This window comes from Phacochoerus africanus, chromosome 6 (genome assembly GCF_016906955.1).
Source record: "Phacochoerus africanus isolate WHEZ1 chromosome 6, ROS_Pafr_v1, whole genome shotgun sequence".
Classification (NCBI taxonomy): Eukaryota; Metazoa; Chordata; class Mammalia; order Artiodactyla; family Suidae; genus Phacochoerus; species Phacochoerus africanus.
In genome coordinates, this window is record NC_062549.1 from 107,759,181 (window position 1) to 107,780,089 (window position 20,909).

General features: G+C 40.4%; 1 protein-coding gene across 3 annotated transcripts in view; it reads right to left on the bottom strand.

The window, feature by feature from the left end:
- Positions 1 to 1,266: 1,266 nt before the first annotated feature.
- Positions 1,267 to 20,909, bottom strand: part of LRIG2 (leucine rich repeats and immunoglobulin like domains 2) — a 66,404-nt gene continuing 46,761 nt past the window's right edge. For 2 of the 3 annotated variants that reach the window (XM_047784977.1, XM_047784979.1), the window contains 7 exons: positions 18,363 to 18,526; positions 15,529 to 15,849; positions 14,056 to 14,337; positions 12,430 to 12,879; positions 11,684 to 11,833; positions 9,333 to 9,623; positions 1,267 to 5,767 (listed from right to left, as the gene is read on the bottom strand). In XM_047784977.1, coding sequence (XP_047640933.1) covers positions 5,541 to 5,767; positions 9,333 to 9,623; positions 11,684 to 11,833; positions 12,430 to 12,879; positions 14,056 to 14,337; positions 15,529 to 15,849; positions 18,363 to 18,526 — 1,885 coding nt within the window. In that variant the 3' untranslated portion in view covers positions 1,267 to 5,540. The remainder of the gene's footprint in view (positions 5,768 to 9,332; positions 9,624 to 11,683; positions 11,834 to 12,429; positions 12,880 to 14,055; positions 14,338 to 15,528; positions 15,850 to 18,362; positions 18,527 to 20,909) is intronic. The other variant, XM_047784978.1, reaches the window with a different exon arrangement.

Below are 20,909 nucleotides of genomic sequence, written 5' to 3' on the forward strand. Positions count from 1 at the left end.
TAGGCAAAAGAAGACCAAAAAATCATATGTATTTTTAGCTTTATTGAAGACATATTAACAATAAACAAGTAGACAAACATGCTTTATAAAACATACATTCTCATGTGTGAGAAAATATAAATAGACACTGGGAAAGGGCCACACTGAACAACAACTTGGCTTCGAACTCTCTTCAGGTACACCTAGTACCAGGGCTGCTCATACTGATATCCTCTGATACGGGTAAAAAAGGAGAACCAGGGGAAAGTGGAAGGTGGAGGAGTCTCTCTGCGGATCAAGAGGCCGCTTTAAGTGGCCAAGAGATATTCCAAGAGCACTTGACCACCTGATGATCAGTTTCTCTCTGAAGACAGTTACAGCTGACAAAAGACCACTTACTCCTTACTTTTGAAAACAGGCTCAAAGCAAGCTGTTTTTTCACCTTCACCCCCTGTTGGTAGAGATGATCAGGACTGCTAAGAAACATTCAACACACAACCTGAGGGAGCAGGTCCAAATATTACTCTTCCCAAGTGCAGGTGCACGCGGACGCACACACCACACACACACACACACACACACACACACACACACACACACACACACACCACACACACACACACACACACACACACACACACACACACACACACACACACACACACACACACACACACACACACCTCTCACTATCGACCAAACTTCCAGGTTTGAAGGTGTTCTCTTAGGAGAAGCTTACAACAGCTCTCTTAATTCAGAACATGTTCTTTTTGTCAACAAACTAGGCAGCTATAGAAAGGAAGGAAGGGAAGGAAGGAAGGAGAAAGAAGCAAAGAAAGAAGTAAAATTAAGGCTAACTGATACTGGCTTAGACTGAACTCAAAACGAAGTTTTAAGTTAGAAGAAGAAAGAGGAAAACATCTGCCAAACTGAACCAGGAAAGAGACCACGTGATACAAAAATGAAACATCACCTAGAGATGGCCAAAAAATCTTAGATCAATTTTCTAAGGACCGACTGTTTGACAATCACCTCTCTAATCTGCCTCTAGAAGCAAAATCAGAAATGGAGGACGTAGCACAAAATGACAGCAAAGTTACCTCTGTTGCTCCATTACCCTTTTGGCATTTCTGTGGGCATTAAAATGATTAGAAAAGGCCATTAACACACTTGAGTAAAATACTGGGTATAAAACTGAATATCACAATTCTGACCCCATTCCAAATGGAGTCCCGCAGATAAAAAGAAACAGGAATAAAAATTAAAGAGTACAAGGTAGGCTTAAAATACATCACAGGCTTTAAATATTTTTTATTATGGTAACGCCATTTGGGTTAGTGACTAGTTAGAGACTTTCTCAGAAGTATAAGCCCAGAGTTGCATGTTTTCAGCCATTAACATAGAACAGGCTCCTTCTGTCAACCAAAGAACAATCTTTTAGCTTAAAATCACTTTTTAAGTGCTCTACACTTACTGTATATCAATGACTCTGAAGGACCAAGTTTTAAGACTGTCAGGTTGCTCCTGGAGTTTCCCAATGATAAAACGGAATGAGACCTGAAAGTCATCTTGACCACAGGCCACCTCAATGCAGAAACTTCTTCAACACTATTAACAGATGATAAGGTACCTCCTGTGTACACTTTTCACGTGAAAGGCTGGAGACCCCAATTGTAAGACAAATATAATTGTCAGAGTGTTGGCTTACATGAAATTATTGGCAAGTGTACACTGCACCTTCCTGTAACTTCCGCACCACTGACATGACCCTTGTCCTCTGGCATAAAAAGAGCAAAGCTAAGCCTTGTTTCACATGACAACCCTTTAGGTAACTCAAGACTCTAATCATCTCCCCCTTTTCTTGGGAAAATGAATAGTAGAGTCTAAGTTGCTTGATAGTTTAATGTTCTTTTCCAACCTCCCAATGGACAATGTGAAGGCAACTGTTAATACACATTTAAAGCATTCTAAGATGGTACTTTAGAGGGAGTGGCACGTCTGCTGGGTTTCTGATATTTCCTGTTCTACAGAGTAACTTGCACACTAGGGAAAGCACCTTGAGGCTGCTGAGGGACAGAAAGCCAATGGGTTAGGCATAGACTTGGTGGCAGCAGGGCTTAGAGTACAAGGAAAATGTTACTTCTTCCAGGCAGACTTACAGAATCGGTCTAAGAAGGGGCACACACAAATCAAGAGAATTAATGTGTCCCTAATGATATGAAGTGGTAACTGGGTGGAGGGCAGAGATTACTTCTCTCCGCATTTAGTTCGCCTTTGCTTTCGCAACATTTCTGATTAAATTGGCGGCAGGCTGACACTACACTGCTGCGAAAAAACACTGATGAGCCACTAATTCTGTCTATAGCAGAGCACCTGCTTGGTCAAAAACACAGGCAATAATGAAAAATTTCAGGAATTCCATCTCCTAGGATGAGAACTTATTACATTTATTATGTCTTAAAACTGGGGTAGGCTACCCACACTTAAATAAATTCCTGACACTTTTTAGTTACTTAGCAAGCTAGCAATATCTGGGAGGACACCTTAACTATCTGAGTTGACGTAATAGAGAACCTGGCCATTCAGGAGACCGGGAGGCCAGAAAGACACCACTGGCAGCAGAAGGACCATTGCTAAAAGCAGAAGTAGCACTCCTTTTTTTTTTTTTGGTCTTTTTAGGGCCACACCCGAGGCATACATGGAAGTTCCCAGGCTAGGGGTCAAATCAGAGCTGTAGCTGCCAGCCTATGCTACAGCCATAGCAAAGCAGGATCTGAGCCTCTTCTGAGACCTACACCACAGCTCGTGATGACACTGGATCCCTGACCCACTCAGCAAGGCCAGGGATCAAACCCGAGTCCTCAGGGATCCCAATCCAGTTTGCTACCACTGAGCCACAGCAGGAACTCCCAGCACTTTTCTAGAGCACTGGTTTGCAGCTTGTCTTCTATCTTCTCCCAGGGGACAGCTGATGCTCACCTGCAGGCTAGCTCTAACTCTTTTTCACTGAAGTCCTCCAGAACATGAGTAAGAGAACTACAAGGATAACCTCGAATACATTAGAGAAGTAAGTGAGTCACACACTAGTTCATATTCGTTGTGGTACACCTCTCACCTGATGCTATAACACCAGCATTCAGACCTACTCTAGAAAGCAATGGGCGGTTCTCAGTCACCGATACTGTATCAGAAGCTGAATATTTCTCCTCGTGAGTATTTCTTACAGCATTACGCCTGCTATAGAGGAAATAAATCTGGCTCAAGTCAGAGTAAGCAGCATCATTCCTGTTCTACTTGAACAAATATTTCATGAAAGCAGCTTTTTATTACAGTGGATAATCCTCCTTGATTCCTGGAGGGATCACAGATTCAGAGAATGTTATAGCTGGAAAGAGCTTTAGCACATCTACTAAAACACCCTCATTTCATAAATGAGAAAGTCAGGCTGAGAAGTAAAGGGACTTGCCCTTGATTACACAACTAGTAGGCAGCAGAGCCAGCAACTAAATCAGGCTGCTTGATTTCTAAGTCAGCCTGGTACAAGTTATACTACAACCTAGCAAATAGGAAGGATCACAAATTGAAGGGAGAAGGAAATAGTGATGTTTGAGAAGTGCACAGTAAAAATGGACAGAGGCTGAGAATTTAAAAAGGAAAAAGAGAAAGGCATGGAGGTATCAAACAGCTGGAAAAGTGCTGCTGCCTATGGGAGAAAAATTTAGGATTAAAAACTAGTATGAAATTCAGCTAAACTGGCAAAGAGCTGAGAAATTACATGAGTTTAAAACCCTTGAAATGCACAATGACTCAGAAATAGGTATTTTCATTTAAGTGACTGAAGTCATCTAATACATAACTAGTCCTCACTAAATTTACAAGACAGGATCTGCAGCCTTTCTGAAAGCAGAAAAAAAGAAGAGCTGTAGTCCATTACATTCTATTAGCGTACTAAGTCTTTTGTCTACATAAAGCTTTTTGCTATCAGAAATTCAAGAAAACTTTTTGGCTTAAATAATCACTAATACAAAACAAGGACCACTCTAAAGCTTTATGGTATAAGAATTTCTGCATGTTCTTATACTCTCAAAAGCAGTCTTCCTTCTTAAGACAGACTGTGCATTAGTAGAGGAGATATTATTTTTTTAAAAAAGAGGAGATCCCGTCATGGCTCAGTGGGTAACGAATCTGACTGGGAACCGTGAGGTTGCGGGTTCGATCCCTGGCCTTGCTCAGTGGGTTAAGGATCTGGTGTGGCTGAGAGCTGTGGTGTAGGTTGCAGACACGGCTCAGATCCCGAATTGCTGTGGCTCTGGCGTAGGCTGGTGGCTACAGCTCTGATTTGACCCCTAGCCTGGGAACCTCCATATGCTGTGGGAGCAGCCCAACAAATGGCCAAAAGACCAAAAAAAAAAAAAAATACACAGACACACACAGACACAGACACAGACACACACACACACACACACACACACAGAGGAAAAGGCAGTCTTTGGTTTCCTCTTTAACTAAGTACTTTGCTGAGACATATTCCCAAAACAAGTTTTCCCTTTATCTGTGTGCACATGGCAATGAAAAGACTGCAATTTGTTGAAAGAGCCTTTTTATGCTTGAAAGATTATACTACCTGGCACTTGTAAACAGATGACAAATGATTAGATACATGAATCTAATGAAGAAAGTGGTTAATTACACCAAGACTGTGTTTGCGTGTACTCAATCACTAGGTATCCTGCCTCTATACATATACTTCTTAACAAATATGTATTTAAAACTTTAAACAAAGTCTTTAGAGTCACTAAACCAAGTTGTACAAAATCTGTGGTCTGAGAAGCTGCTGTCAATATTTTAACTGGATAGTATATATAATTTTGGCATATCAAAAATATTTACATTGCAGCCAACATATTATGATCGATGAATACAAAAATTATTTATAAATACACATATATTTACAAAGAGATCCCTGGGCAACAGGGACATTAAAAAAAAAAAAAAGGGTGGGGGGGGGGAGAGTCACAAGAATATAAAACCCTTGACCTGGTAATAGTTGGTCAGGTCTGAGATTCCTCTTGAAGACCTTGAATATCAAAGCCCCACTCTCAACTATATGCTTAAAAACACTGCAGAATCCCAGGCACACTTCCCAGAGGACTCCAAAGTTATTCCTGTTCCCTGGAAGGCCACACAACAGCGATGTTTGCTCAGGATCACTCTGGGGATTGGGACAATCCAGGATGCTAAGCTGCGAGGAGAGAGACCCTTCCTAACAGGCAATGGGCACCTGGGCACAGCCCAGTAGAGCCATCAGAGGGCACGTCTTTCCTCTATCTTCCTCTGCTGTCTTGCACATTTTGTATTAGATGTGCCATTTCTGACAGCCAGTACCCTTTCTTCACCAAGCAGAAGCCCAAACAAATGCCTGGCCCACCCTGGCGTGGTCTGATGTACCTGTAGACAGAGTAAAGCAAACGCCGACTTTGGGGTTTCTTCTGAATGCTGAGGTAGTAAATACAAAATTAACTACTTTGAGTCTTTGCCCAGATTTCATCCTAGAGTGAGTTTCATGTGCCCTCACTGCCATCTTGAATGTTCCGAGTCCTACTAAAATCGAAAGCGTGGTCGAGTAACCTGCGGGAGGGCATGGGGGAAGTGGAACAGTCTGGATCAGTCTCTGCCAGACCCTCGTTCTGATGGAGTTGTGGTGACTCAAGGGCTGGCTGCTGGGAGAATGGAGCACGAGGCATACCTAGATCTTTGCTTATGTTCCACAGAGGCCGCTGCAAGGTTTCTGTGGATGAAAGATAATCATTATCAGTGATACATGGAAGTTCAAAATTGATTTTCTAAACCTTAATTTTCTTCTACCCAAGTCCTCAAAGAAATAAAGACGCCCAATATTACTGAGTAAGAACACTGATATCAAATGCGTACTTGCCATATTCTTAGCAACACCCCCCCCCCCAAAAAGAAAACAAAACAAAATCTGGAACCCTGGTCTTTCAAACACTTCTACTCAATACCTTTATCAATTATTTACTAAAACCATGTTATGTGTCATCTACTTTTTCCCTATTATTACTTTTCTGCTGCTATAAAAATTTTAAAATAAAACCCTTAGGAGTTCCCTAGTGGCCTAGCAGTAAAGGACCCAGAGTCATCACTGCAGTGGCTTGGGTCACTGTCATGGCATAGGTTCTATCCCTGGCCCAGGAACTTCCATATGCTACAGGCACAGACTGAAAACTTTTTAGACACATAGAAACAAACTAAAAACAAAAAATTAGTATCCATATAGTAGTGAAAGTTGCATGACATAGTTAAAAATCATTGATTTGGTACAATAATTGTGTCTTTAAATAAAATTAAACACCTTTAAAAAAAACCCTTTTTTTTGGCAAGGGGGCTGCACCTGCAACATGCAGAAGTTCCCAGGCCAGGGATTGAATCCATCCCACAGCAGTAACCCAAGCTGCTGCAGTGACAATGCCAGATCCTTAACCCACTGCACAAGAGAACTCTCAAAAAAATCATTTTAAAAATAAACAAACAGGAGTTCCCATTGTGGCGCAGAGGAAACGAATCCGACTAGGAACCATGAGGTTGCAGGTTCGACCCCTGACCTTCCTCAGTGGGTTAAGGATCCGGCATTGCCATGAGCTGTGGTGTAGGTCGCAGATGCGGCTAGGATCCAGCATTGCTGTGGCTGTGGTGTAAGCTGGCAGCTAAAGCTCCAATTCAACCCCTAGTCTGGGAACTTCCATACGCTGCAAATGAGGCCCCAAAAAAAGCAAAAAAACAAAAAAAACAACAACAACAAAAAAAATAAACAGCCAACCAGGGAGTTCCCTAGTGGCCTAGTGGTTAAGGATTTGGCATTGTCACTGCTGTGGCTGGGATTTGATCCCAAGCCTAGGAACTTCGGCCTGCCTCACATTTGACCAATAAAATATTCATACTAATCAAATAAATAAACGCTCCCCTCCAGCTTCTAGCATGTCAATAATTCTAATAATAACCAAAGCTGATATTTTTAAATCAGGTTATGTGTACTTTGGTTTCAAAAATAAAAATTTCTCATTCTTCTAACTTATTGCAGTAGTGACCTCTTTTCCCAGAGAACATTTACTCTAAGTTATACTAACTTCGCAGGGATACATCTTGGAAAAAGCCAGCCAAACATTCTAGAAACAGAAATTCAGAAATAAAAATAAAACCCATCCAAATCCTGGGCATCTATCCAGAGAAAACCATGACTCAAAAAGATACATATTCTCCAATGTTCACTGCAGCACTATATACAATAGCCAAGACATGGAAACAACCTAAATGTCCATCAATAGAGAAGTGGATAAAGAAGATGTGGTACATATACACAATGGAATATTACTCAGCCATTAAAATGAAAGAAATAACGGCATTTGCAGCAACATGGAAGGACCTAGAAACTATCTTGCTAAGTTGAGGTTAGTCAGACAGTGAGACACCAACATCATATGCTATCACTTACATGAGGAATCTAAAAAAAGGACACAAGGAGCTTCTTTGCAGAACAGATACTGACTCACAGACTTTGAAAAACTTATGGTTTCCAAAAGAGACAGGTTGGGGCGTGGGGGATGGGCTGGGGGTTTGGGATGATTTCCGTACAACTATAAATGTAATAAAATTCATTGAGTAAGTAAAAAATAAAAATAAAACCCATGTGTAACATAAGCTAGAACAGAGCTTCTCAAGCTTTAATATGTAAACAAATAATCTGGGGATTATGTTAAAATATAGACTCTGTTCACTAGGTCTGGAGTAGGACCCATGCTCTGCATTTCTAACAAGCCCCTAAGCGATGCTGATGCTGACAGACCTCACTCTGAGCAGCGAGGAGCTACAGCACCGTAGATAAGGAACAAGCAATGCACAAAAGCATTCTCATTTACTGATTTCCTCACTAACAATTAAGATAGTCCCCAAACTGGGGAAAAATGACACTGCACTTTTCGTTCTACTTAAAAAGTTATTTGTGTGTATATCTCTTCTAGGACGTGGGGAAATGGATTTAGTGTTGGTGCACTTTTTTCACGGGCACAGAATTTTAAAGACAAGAGGCTAACTTCACTAACAGGATATTCTTCTCTGACCTGTACCCTCTTTAGAGCTGGTCTCTGTCTCTTAACTAAAAACAGTGGAGTGTGGAGTTCCCGTTGTGGCGCAGTGGTTAACGAATCCGACTAGGAACCATGAGGTTGCGGGTTCGGTCCCTGCCCTTGCTCAGTGGGTTAACGATCCGGCGTTGCCGTGAGCTGTGGTGTAGGTTGCAGACGTGGCTCGGATCCCGCGGCCGGTGGCTGCAGCTCCGATTCGACCCCTAGCCTGGGAACCTCCACATGCCGCGGGAGCAGCCCAAGAAATAGCAAAAAAAGACAAAAAAAAAAGAAATGGCAAAAGACAAAAAATAAATAAATAAATAAATAAATAATAAATTTAAAAAAACAACAAAAAAAATAAAAACAGTGGCGTGTATCTTAAAAGTTCACATCAAACTGTTTACTTGGCTAGAACCACTCCGGAAGCACCATTTGCAATGCCTTCCACTGGGAAGCTGCACAGTGCCTGGCACCCACCCCCTCCACCCTCATCGCTACTTCCAGTGCTCTTCCACTGCAGGCTGACAGGAGGGTGACAGCTGATGAAAAGCCTGGATGGACAGGAAGACATGCTCAGAAGTGCCCTTCATGGTCTAGAAAGAGTTTTGTTTTGTTGTACTTTGTTTTACAGACTGGGTGGAGATCAAATGCCTCATCTGCACAAAGTAACATGTGTTTCTTTTTCCTGGGCCACCATCCCCAGATTTCTTTCCCACTTATGGCCCTAAGTGTAGTATTTCATAGACAAAACAAACACCTGTCCAGTGATACTGACACTCAACGTGGACCTGACAGAACAGCAGCCAAATACAACATCTGCAAATCTTCTCAGTGAAAACCTTCACCCAATTATGCCCAAATTATATCTTTAGCATTTCAAATCTCTATAATTTAAATAAAGATGGAAGAAAAAAGTAATACCTATATGAAACTTTTTTATAGAAACTTTTCTACATGGCTTCTGAATTTTTAGTAACATGATCTTATTATTCCCACAAAAGTCGTTTTCATCCTACAGATGCAGACTTCTTTCTAACTCTAATCTCTAAAAATCTCTGGTTCTAGTTTATACCAGCTAACGGTAGCTAATTACTCCATTGTATCAATGTGTTTGCTTCCTGTCAAATGAGAGGACTACCTACAGGACAAAAGGAAAACTCAAGTACGCAAAAGTGAGAACAAGTCAAAATAAACAAAAGACACTGTGCCCTTTACCACTGCTCATCTGTGTGGAGGGAAGTTTCTTCTCATTTATCCTCTCATGGTTGGTGGGAAAGGCAGACATCCCTCTATCTGCTGATGATACCAGGCTCTCCAGGGTAGTGGCATCTTGGGGAGGATGTGCCAAATATGTCTCTTTGGGCATCTGGACCATGAGGCTGGAGAGCGTCTGCTCTAGAACATCCTCTTCAGCAACGTAGGTGTACGGACAGTATTCTCGGGTCCGGGAGTAGATGTTAGCATTGTCATAACAATCTGAGCAGATAACCCGGGTACCAGTGCCACCTGAGGACAACATGGAAAAGAACCCAAACATCCTTCAGTTAAGAAATCAGCTTTGCCAATCAGTAGTTTTCTCTAACCCCTGTCATCATTACAATCATTAGCTGGTATTTGTTCAAAACTTACATGATAAACCAGAGGAAGTTTCAGGGTCTTTCTGTGAATTAACTAATTTAATTCTCATCACCTCCCTAGGAGGTAAATACTATCATTATCCCTATTTTACAGATGGAGTAACTACAACACAGAGAGGTTAGGTCACTTGCCCAAAGACATGCTGCCAGAGACCAACCTTCCCAAAGCCATACAGTGGAGAGCTGAGATCGACGCTCAGACCCTCCGGCTTCAGCATCCATGTTCTTGAATAGTACATTAAACCATCTCTGTCCAGCCTGGACAAGGTCATGCTCAAATCAAGGGAGTCAAGATAAGGCCGGCACTGTGCTACAGAACCCATGCTCGGTTTCAGCAAACCAAGGCAGAGAACAAAGTTATGATGACTTCACAAAAGCCCACATTACTTCCACGAGTCAAAAGGGTAAGAAATGCTAACTGCTAAAAGCACCCCTAGAGAAGGACTCAGATGGTCAAGAGTCCTGCCTGATAAGCGTGTGCTTGGCAGGAGTAAAAGTTTAATAATGAACTCCCTGGACCATTACGTGCTTTGAAAACTGAACGATGAAGGGAGGAAAGTGAGAAATTGAGAGCGAGTTACTTACTCGTGATCAAGCAACAGAATGTTAGGACTGGAAAAGAACTGGAAGTGATTAACCCAGAAAGCAGTGTTATTTCCTACAAATTTCAAAGAGTAGAGGTTTTTAAGTATTCTTTCAAAAGCTAGAAATACGTCCTTCCCATGGAAAGCCAAAACAAAACCCAACTTACCAACCATATAGAGAAGTTCTATTAACACTAAGCCTAAAAAATCTCTGTAGCAATGGAACAGACCTTTCATTTTTATAGTACTTGAAGCACTACACAGATGTGTCAAATATGGGAGCATATTGAGAAAAATGCCTTATATTATTTATTTTTAAAATGAGGAAATTAAAGCTCAGATTTTAGTAACTTGTTCATGATCACATAACTAGAAAGAGGAACTGACAATCAAACCCAAATCTCTCTCTAGTTCACCTCCCTATGGTCTGTCACTCCCTTTGGGGAGGGGGGAGTAGGGAAAAGCAGTGTGGTAAAGTCAGGTTCACATAATTATGTTACATCTCTCTAATGTTCTCCAATATATGCAGAGAATCTTCAGTGCCTTTTAAACCTGTCAGCAGGAGAAACAACCTCCCCTGGATATGGTCTGAAGGCTGCTCACGCCTGAAAAGGATACCACACACCTGGAAAAAAGTTTCTAGAGCATCTCCTTCCCATAATAATACTCTAGTCTGAGAGCCTCTGCTGTGTTCTTTAATCCCTTTTTAAGGATGTGTTTCTCCTTCTGTCAGATGATTTTCTCCTCTGTTGAGACTTAGTCAGTTTTCATCCTATTTTGCTTGGAGCCAAATGTTTTCATTGAGTATCTTACTTTAAAATATTGCTTCAGGAGTTCCCGCTGTGGCACAATGGGATCAGGAGTTGCAGGTTTGATCCCTGGCCTGGCACAGTGGGTCAAGGATCTAGTGTTGCCACAGCTGTGGCTTAGGTTGCAACTGAGGCTGGGATCTGATCCCTGGCCTGGGAACTCCATAAGCCGCAGGTGTGTTGGAAAAAATAACTATCTAGGAGTTCCGGTCGTGGCGCAGTGGTTAACGAATCCGACTAGGAACCATGAGGTTGCAGGTTCAATCCCTGGCCTTGCTCAGTGGGTTGAGGATCTGGCGTTGCCGTGAGCTGTAGTGTAGGTTGCAGACGCGGCTCGGATCCCGTGTTGCTGTGGCTCTGGCATAGGTCGGCGGATACAGCTCCGATTGGACCCCTAGCCTGGGAACCTCCATATGCTGCAGGAAGCGGCCCTAAAAAAGGCAAAAAGACAAAAAATAAATAAATAAATAACTATTTAACTCAATGGAGAAGAGGGCTGACGGACACTGTAGGCATAGACAAGGAAGAGTCATTACCATCAGCGCCTTTGTGTAAATATCCATTGGCAGGAGGCATAAGCTGCTGGTGACTGCCTGCCTCCGAGTTGCTGTAGCCTTCCTGTGGCTCAGACAGTGTTCCCTGGGAAGACAAGTAGCTGGGAATGTCTGCAGGCAGATTGAGCTCCTCTGTAAAAGAAACATCTGTAACTCCCAAATAAAGTTAGGCAAATTTAAGACAATACTCAGAACACTCTTGCAAACGTATTGGTACAAATGGCCAGAAAGATGTTATGTACCTAGAAACTCAATCGCTCTTAGGATTTTCTCTGAAAACTCTTTCTCACTAGAATTCTCATCAAAGCTTCATTTCGAAAGTCATAGCAAAAGAAACAAGACCTAAAGTCTGAAATCTTATCCACAGACACACTTGCACAATCTGTCTGGCTGAAGCTCTTCTCTCACAGGCTTTCAGGGTGAGCGATGTCAAAGACTGACCTACGTCATACGGACTCCACTCTTTCCCACAGGAAACTACAACGGAAATGGGCCTTAGGCATTAAAGCAAGTACACCTGCAATTGTTTATCAGAGCAAAATTCTTTACAAATTCTTAAAATTATTCATTGGAAAGGTTCTATTACATCAAAGAAGACATTTTAACAGAAAAATCCTTCCTTCTTAACAAAGTACCAAAGCTCCTCGGTTTTTCATATTTTACCATCAATCCTATACTACATTCTTGACTGAAGTATAAGCTACAGGTGCCAACTGGGTACCACTCACCTGTGTTTGTGATGCTATAGTCTTCATTTTTCCTCCTCATGTGGTAAATAACAATGACCCAGATCAAAGAGGTGCCCACAACACAGCAGACCACAACAATGATGACAATGCCAACTGTGGTCCAGCCATCATCTTCATGCCCAATGCTACCCTGGGAAGAGTCACAATTGGAGGATGAAATGACATTTAGGTAAATGTGACCACGTTCTGTCCCAAGGGTGTTGGACATAATACAGGTATATTTCCCGGCGTCTTCGAGCCCAGCATCGACAATGATGAGGAGCTGGTTGGCTGCAGCAAAGAAGTGCCGTTCTGTCACCAGCAGTGGTCCATCATCTTTGGTCCAGTTGAGGCGAGGGGCAGGACTCCCTCCAGCTATGCACTGTAAGACCGCAGTCTCACCTCGGGTCACTGTCTTGTCCTCCAGAGGTCTAATAAATGAAGGTGTCTCTAGCAGAAAGAGGTATTAAAAAATCACATTAGGCAATCTGATTCCTAAAACTCTACTGAAGTAGACTAATGAGGTAATCATGAAATAAGCACTTTCATATATCACGGATTACAAGTTAATATTTCAGAAAAGCAAAAGCCTCAAAAAAAATCTAAATATTATCTCAGGAATTCTACCTCAAGCAAGCTATCCTCAGCAAAGAATTCAAAGATTTATATACATAGATGTTCATTACAAAATTAGTTGTAATTTTTACAGGGGGAAAAAATCTAAAAATCTAACAGAAATATAAGTAAATTATAGAAAGCCACATGATATTTTATGAACATTTAATGACATGGTTACCCTGTGATACAATATTAAGTGGAAAAAAGTAGGCAGACATAACCATATAAAGATGAGTGCTTTAAAAAGTCCAGAATATGCCAAAATCTTTAACAGCATTTGAAGGACTTTCCATTCTTTTTTCTAACTGTCTATATATCAAATTTTCAAACAATAAGCTTATTTTTCTGATTACACAATTACACAAAGCAACAAATTTTTGAAAACCCTAACATCTAAAGGAAAGGAGAACTAGAATTGGATTTGAGTCCCAATAAAGAAAAGGATTCTCATAAGAAAAAAATTGGCTTGTCTGGGGAAATCTCACAGGGAAAAGACATTTTACCAGAGCATAGGATTAACAGGAGCATACTGGAAGGAAAACAGGAAATTCCACCAAAAGACAGGTCATTTTTTTTCATCTTATAAATTTTTTAAAAAATATGAACTGGGAAGGAAAAGTTAAATTGTCTCAAGTTCACTGTGAAACAGGACGTGAGGCAGTATAAAACTGCAAACTCATTAAGTGAATAGTAGAAAAAAACAAATATACATGAAGTAGAAAACTTAGACAGGGAAATATAACAAAATATAAAAGGTTGTGAATTTTCCATTCACGGAATAAAGATCTCTAACGCTGCCCTCAGAATATCCTCAGATTTCAGTTAATGAATCCACTAATACCCTAGGCTGACACAACCCTGCATAAATTGGCAAAACAAGGTAACAAAGAGATAACGGTTCACAAATGAAATCTCAAACTTAAGACTTTTCTTGCCATTAAGACCAAGAGTAGATCCACAATAAAAAGGCTCCTGCAAAGGCAGGGACCCACGGAGCAGTTAACATACCTAACACTGTTAGCGAGGCATTTGCTGAGAGACCCCCTGCTATATTCTGTGCCATGCAGCTATAGATGCCCATGTCTTCTATTTTCACGTTTGCAATGAAGAAGACATCATCCTCAGGCATGACATGCATGCGTCTTTCCCGAGCAGCAGGAAAGTCAGTACCACCATCTTTCTGCCAGGAGATCTGAGGCGCAGGGTGGCCCTCGGCAGCACATTCTAATCTGGCCATGGCTCCAGTGCGAATAGTTAGATCCATTGGCGTTTTCAGAAAAGATGGCATCTCTGTTCCAAGAAAGATCACCAAGACAAAGCGGGTGAGGGGACAAATACATATACATATATATATGTATATATACACACGCACACATATGTACAAGGGAGACTTTGTTAGCAAAACACCAACTGTTGTAATGTCTATTTCTTTGAGAAGACATGCTCTCTGGACTGACAGTAAACACACCTTCAGAGACCATCTTTTCTCCTACAACCTCAGAGTATTTGATAACTAACTCTTCTAGAATGCAGGACACACCTCCTTGATCTCCTTGGTAAGAACAGAGAAAGCAGAGGCCACAGACCTTTTTGAACTCCCTATTTTACTTGTTTTTTTGTTTTTTTTTTTTGGAAGGGTGGCCACATTCATGGCATGCAGAAGTTCTCGGGCCAGGGATCAAACCTGCACCACAGTGACCCAAGCCACAGCAATAACAGCACTGGATCCTTAACTCACTAGATCACTAGGGAATTCTTAGAACATAATATTTACTATGACTCCCTTGCTTAAGAGACTAAATGGTGCTTCCCAAATAAACAACTACAAAGTTGTCAAGGTAACCATGATTAAAAAAATTTATGCCTTCAAACACCTCATAAAACAACCCAAAGCAAGACACATGTACACCCTTTAATTATACAAAGCCTAAAATGTTGTAGTTATTCAATCTAATAGGCCATAGATAAATCAAGCCATTTTGTTTTTCTTACAACCACAGTGAAAAAAGAGCACTATTTTAAAAAGTGATTTCATGTGACAACATTCAGACAACGGTAATAATCACTGGATCCAGAAATGTTCTAAATACCCCCAGTTATTGGAAGGCCCTGTGAACAGTGTCAGGAATAAATTTCATAGTTTTCAGAACAGAATTGTGGTTCTGAAAAAAAAAAAATGGAGAATTTCAAAAGAGTTCTTTCAAAAGCATAAATAAAAGCGAAAGTAGCCTATCTCCTGGGGCCACAAATTCACCTTTACCCCTCAGTCAAAGACTAATTAAGGACAATAAATGAGTAAACTAGCAATCCAGTCTATATATTATCACAACCTTAAAGACAAAAACAGTAAGGACCCCAGGACACCCCTCTGAAATGTCATCAGGCCTAGCCTAATTTTCTTGGTCAAATGGTTCAAAAATGAAACATGAAAAAAAGTTTCAAAAATTAAACACAAAACTATCAGGGAGCATAGTTTCTTACCATTCACAGTCAGTTTGGCTTTCTGAGAATAGTTAGAACCAAAGTGATTAGTAACGATGCACTGATATTTTCCTTCATCTGTGAAATTCACACTGAAAAGATGTAAGACACTAGTATATTCCAGAGCTTCTCCAGCTTGCTGTTGATAACGTACAAAGTTCTCAATATCAGCATCATACAAGATTTCACTATCTTTGCGCCACACAGCAGACATGGCTGAATCACTGCTGCTCACTGCAGTGCATGTCAGAGTCACGTTCATGCCCCTTAGAGCAACTGTGGTTTCAGGATGAGTTCTTATTTGCGGCTTGAGAAAATCATCTAAAGGAAAAAAAAAAAAAAAACAACAGGACAGGAGCCAAGTCAATTATTTATTTTTGGATCTATAAATCCAATTTTTTTTTTCTTTTTCAGGGCTGCACCTGAGGCATAAAGACATTCCCAGGCTAGGGGTCAAATCAGAACTGCAGCTGCAGGCCTACACCACAGCCACAGCAACTCAGGATCCAGGCCACATCTGCAACCTATACCACAGCTCACAGCAACGCCAGATCCTTAACCCCCTGAGGCCAGAGATCAAACCCGCATCCTCATGGATACTAGTGGGGTTCTTAACCCACTGAGCCACAGTATAAACTCCTATAGATTCAAATTTTTTTTGTCTTTTTTTGCCATTTCTTCAGCCACTCCCACAGCATATGGAGGTTCCCAGGCTAGGGGTCTAATCGGAGCTGTAGCCACCAGCCTACACCAGAGCCACAGCAACTCGGGATCCGAGCCATGTCTGCAACCTACCCCACAGCTCATGGCAACGCCGGATCCTTAACCCACTGAGCAAGGCCAGGAATGGAACCCGCAACCTCATGGTTCCTAGTCGGATTTGTTAACCACTGAGCCACAATGGGAACTCCAGATTCAATTTTAAAACAAATAATGTATAACCAAATGTTCTGTTTACAAAATGGCATGTTAAGGTTGAAAGGGCTGTAGAGCTCTAAGATATGTACATGTCAGCAGCTGAGCCTGGACCAGAACCAAGGTTTTCAGACTTCAGGGCTTAGCACTCTTTCCACCATCTTTTACTTACGCTTAGAATGTACTTCTTAAGCACTACCAGTTACTAGGAAATGGAGAAACCTAAATTAGAATTTTAAAACAAGTTCAAATCCTCTTACCCATTATATATGTATGCGTGTGTGTGTGTATATATATAACATACATAAAAATAGATATTCCTATTAGTAAAACACAATATTTGAAAGTACTTTGTGCATAAGTTTCACCTAAAATAGTGAAAAATTCCAAGCATGTAAAAAATCTAAATGAAGACTGGCTTAGGATTAGCTAATAAACTATAGATAATAATCAGAAATAATAATCTATTATTGGATCCATTCAAAGCAGTAGGTATATGAATTCTCAGCCAATATCTTTACTGGGTAACATTCCACTGTGCCATAAAAGTGGTAACTAAAAAAAGAAGATAAAAGGAGCTCCCATTGTGGCTCAGTGGTAAAGTCAGAAAGGCAATTGTGGCAATGAAGCAGAATTTAGTCATTATTAGGTTGTTTTCTTCTTTAAAATTTGTAAAAATGCAAGTATTTTGTGCACCTGAACTTCCAAATGTCCTAAGCGTCTTTAAGTAGATGGTGGAGATAGATCTGACAATATACAGCTATCTAAATAATCAGTTACTAGTGATATGCAACACAGATACACTGATCTAAAAGTGAGACTGTGTAAAGCTAAGAACTATTTACTCTACTTCAAAGGAAAATTTAAGGATAAAAAATTTTTCCAAATTGAGAAAATTAATAGATTATATACATGAAATTATAATTAAGTGCTAGATAGAATCAAGACAATTTGTCTATGACAACTATATATATAATATACCCCCTTTCCCCTCTCCAAAACTCCCAAACCTTGCCACTTCTGTCCTTAAAAAAATGCATCGTAAATAGAAATCAAGGAGTTTCCATTGTGGCTCAGTGGAAATGAGCCCGATAAGTATCCATGAGGATGCAGGTTTCATCTCTGGCCCTGCTCAGTGGGTTAAGGATCCAGCATTGCCTTGTGCTGTGGTGTAGACCGGGAGCTAATGGCTGTGATTTGATCCCTAGCCTGGGAATTTCCATATGCTACAAGTGTGGCCCTAAAAAGCAAAGAAAGAAAAAAGGAAAGGAAAGAAGAGAAAAGAGAAGAAAAAAATGAAAAAAAGAAAAAAGAAAAAAGGAACGAAGGAAAAGAAAGAAAAGAAGAAACCAAATAAAATCGGTACAGTCATACATTGCTGGTGACAACATAAACTAGTAATAACTCTTTGAAAACATCTGGTAGCACTCTTCAAAATCTACTCAATATAAAATCATACTTTTTTTGGCCATGCCCACAGCATGTGAAAGTTCTGGGGCGAGGGACTGAACTCATGCCATAGCACTGACACCACCAGACCTTTAATCCGCTCTCTAAAATCATATTTCTGAATGAATTCATGAAAAAAAACTTCATACTTTTTGATTCAAGAATCTTACTCCTAGACATTTATTCTAAAGTTAATAATCCCCCTAAAAGGGAAAGGGCCTACATTCATAATGATGCTATTATACTGATATTATTTAAAATGATCATTTAAGAACACACAGAGGAAAAAGCTGCTTATGACATAAGTCAAAGAAAAAAAAACTTAAGCTATGATTACAATATAAAAATACTGGAGAAGAATGTAAAGAAATGGAAGCAGATACGCTAGTGGGAAGGCATTCTATTTAAAAATTTTTAAATTTTGTTAAGATAGTATCTAATATACAAATTTTTAAAACAAAAATACAAACCACAGACAAAATCTTTCAGATCCACATTCAGGATGCTCTGCCCTGCTAGCCATTCAGGGTGTGCACAGCTTACATTCACAGAATGTTGAAAGTTATTATCAACCAGCCATTGAAGCAACCACTTCAAATGGCAGTCACAGAGCAAACTGCTTGTGTTCAGAATCCTGCAGAAACAAAGAGGAAAAGAAGGGCCCTTTACTTTTCATTCCAAGTTTCTCCAACATTAAAAGCTTACTACACACCCATGCATTTTTCTTGTCAAAACAAAAAACAAAACCTGTTTAACATGGATCTAACCATGAGAAAACAAATTCAGACTATCAGCCTTGTTTCAAGTATGATAGTGTCATGAAAGACACTAATAAAAGGGGGGGGGGACACAGGTAAGGGATCTGTTTTGGATTAAAGGAGACTAGAGAGCCATGATAACCGAATACAGAGTCTGATCCTTCATTAGAAAAATATTTACCTACAAAGGACATTTTTGGGACACTGGTGAAATCTGAGTGTGGACTGCATATTAGATAATATCATTTTATCAATTTTAACTTCCTTGGGTGTGATAATAGTGCTGTGGTTATACAGGAAAACACCCTTCTTTAGAAAATACATGCTGAGATATTCTAGGGGTGAAGTCATGGGGTCTGTAACTTACTTTCAACTGGTTAAGCAAAGTAACAGTGTTCGTGTCTATACCTATGAGTGTGTGGGAAGAGGGAGAGAGACAAAGACAGAGAGAAAGGGAGGGAAGGAAGGAGAGAAATAGATAACAAATTCAGCAAAAATTAACAACTGATGAATCGAGGTAAATGGTATATGGGTGTTTGTCGTTCCTTTAAGTTTTCTGAGTTTAAAATTTTTCCCAGAGAAGTTTGGGGAAGAGCTTACTACATATGTTGGATTGTAAAGACATCTTTGTTGTAGAGAGGATGTAATTATTTTCAAACTATTTCATCAAGACTAAAAACATTTCAGCCCTGTGGCAATGTGTACTCCAACTTAAACTAAGAACCACTGAAAAATAGTTTTAATAGGCCTATAAAATATATCTGAGAAGTCGGTGTTTTCTTTTAATAACCATTAAATTGGGAAGCAGGGAAAGCAAGATTTTGACAACATTATAACTTACTTGGAGTGCATCTTCAAGATCCTCAAGCAGTTTTAAAGTCTGGTATAAAATATCTCAGATCTGATTCCAAAGACTGATTTCAAACAGTCTTTAAGGGCACCTCAAAAGCCATACTCTATCAAGGGTAATTTTAATTAAGCAGGCCAAAAGTTACCTTTGGCATTTAAGAATTCTTATGTTAATATTAATTCATTCATAGAGAATTATCTGAGTTTACCATAGGCGCTGCTGTAGCTGTGGGACTACAGCCCTCACAAAGCTTCTGTATTTAGAACCAAGCAATAAACAAACAAGAACAAAGTATAGTGTCAGAAAGTTAAGTCCCATCAAGAAAAACAAAGCTAGGTCAAGACCCAGAGACAGAAGCTACCAGTTTAGATACAGTGCTCAGGGAGATTCTCTGGGCAAAGACCTGAAAGAAGTGAGAGGACAAATCACATGAAAAGCTGAGGTAAGAGTGTCGCCAAAAGAGGAAACGGTACACAAAGACCTTGAGGCAGACGCTCCAGGAAAAGCAAGGAGGCCACTGGGGCTAGAGCACAGAAAGGGAGGGGACAGTGACGGGAATGAGGCTGGAGAGTTAGGCAGGGAGGCCAGGCCATGCAGGTGCTTTATACACTAAGCGAAGAACTTGAATTGTTGTCTTCCTTTGTGTATAGGGAAGACACTGGAAGGCTGAGAACAGAGGAATGATGTGAACGCTACTGGATTGATACTTTCTCAGGTATAATGTACGTTGGCGCATGAGACCTGAACTGATATTCAAATTCCACTACTTACCTGAGACAAGATACTGAATGTCTCTAAGATCTTAGTTTCCATTTCTGGAAAATGGGATTAAGAATGCTACCTCAAAGAAAAAATGTTTAAATAGTTTTTAGCATCGTGCCTGGCCACAGATCCCACAGAATTCACATGAGTTCCCTTCACTCTTATTTCTTTTGCCTCTTTCCACCCTTCATATGCTAATGAACCCTGCCACACCTAATGGAGTATTTAGCCTATATTCTCTCCACAAGTGTATGGATAGATATATACCAAAATATCAACAGTGGCTGTCTTTGGAGCACTGGGGGTTTGAGGGTCTTTATCTCTCCCTTGGTTTATCTTCTAATTTTCTACCATGATCATACAATTTTAATGCAAAAAATTTTTTAATTTTTATTTGACTCTCCCACCTCCCCGAAATATTTATGCAAGGCACTGTGAAGGATACCGAGATATTAGGAGATATTTTAGTAAATGTTGATGTGAAAAGCACTATAAATATAACTTAGATTTAAAGTAACCAAAAGCAACTAAAACTTCTCAGTAAAAAAGTTGCATTCGGGAGTTCCTGTCGTGGCACAGTGGTTAACGAATCCGACTAGGAACCATGAGGTTGCGGGTTCGATCCCTGCCCTTGCTCAGTGGGTTAA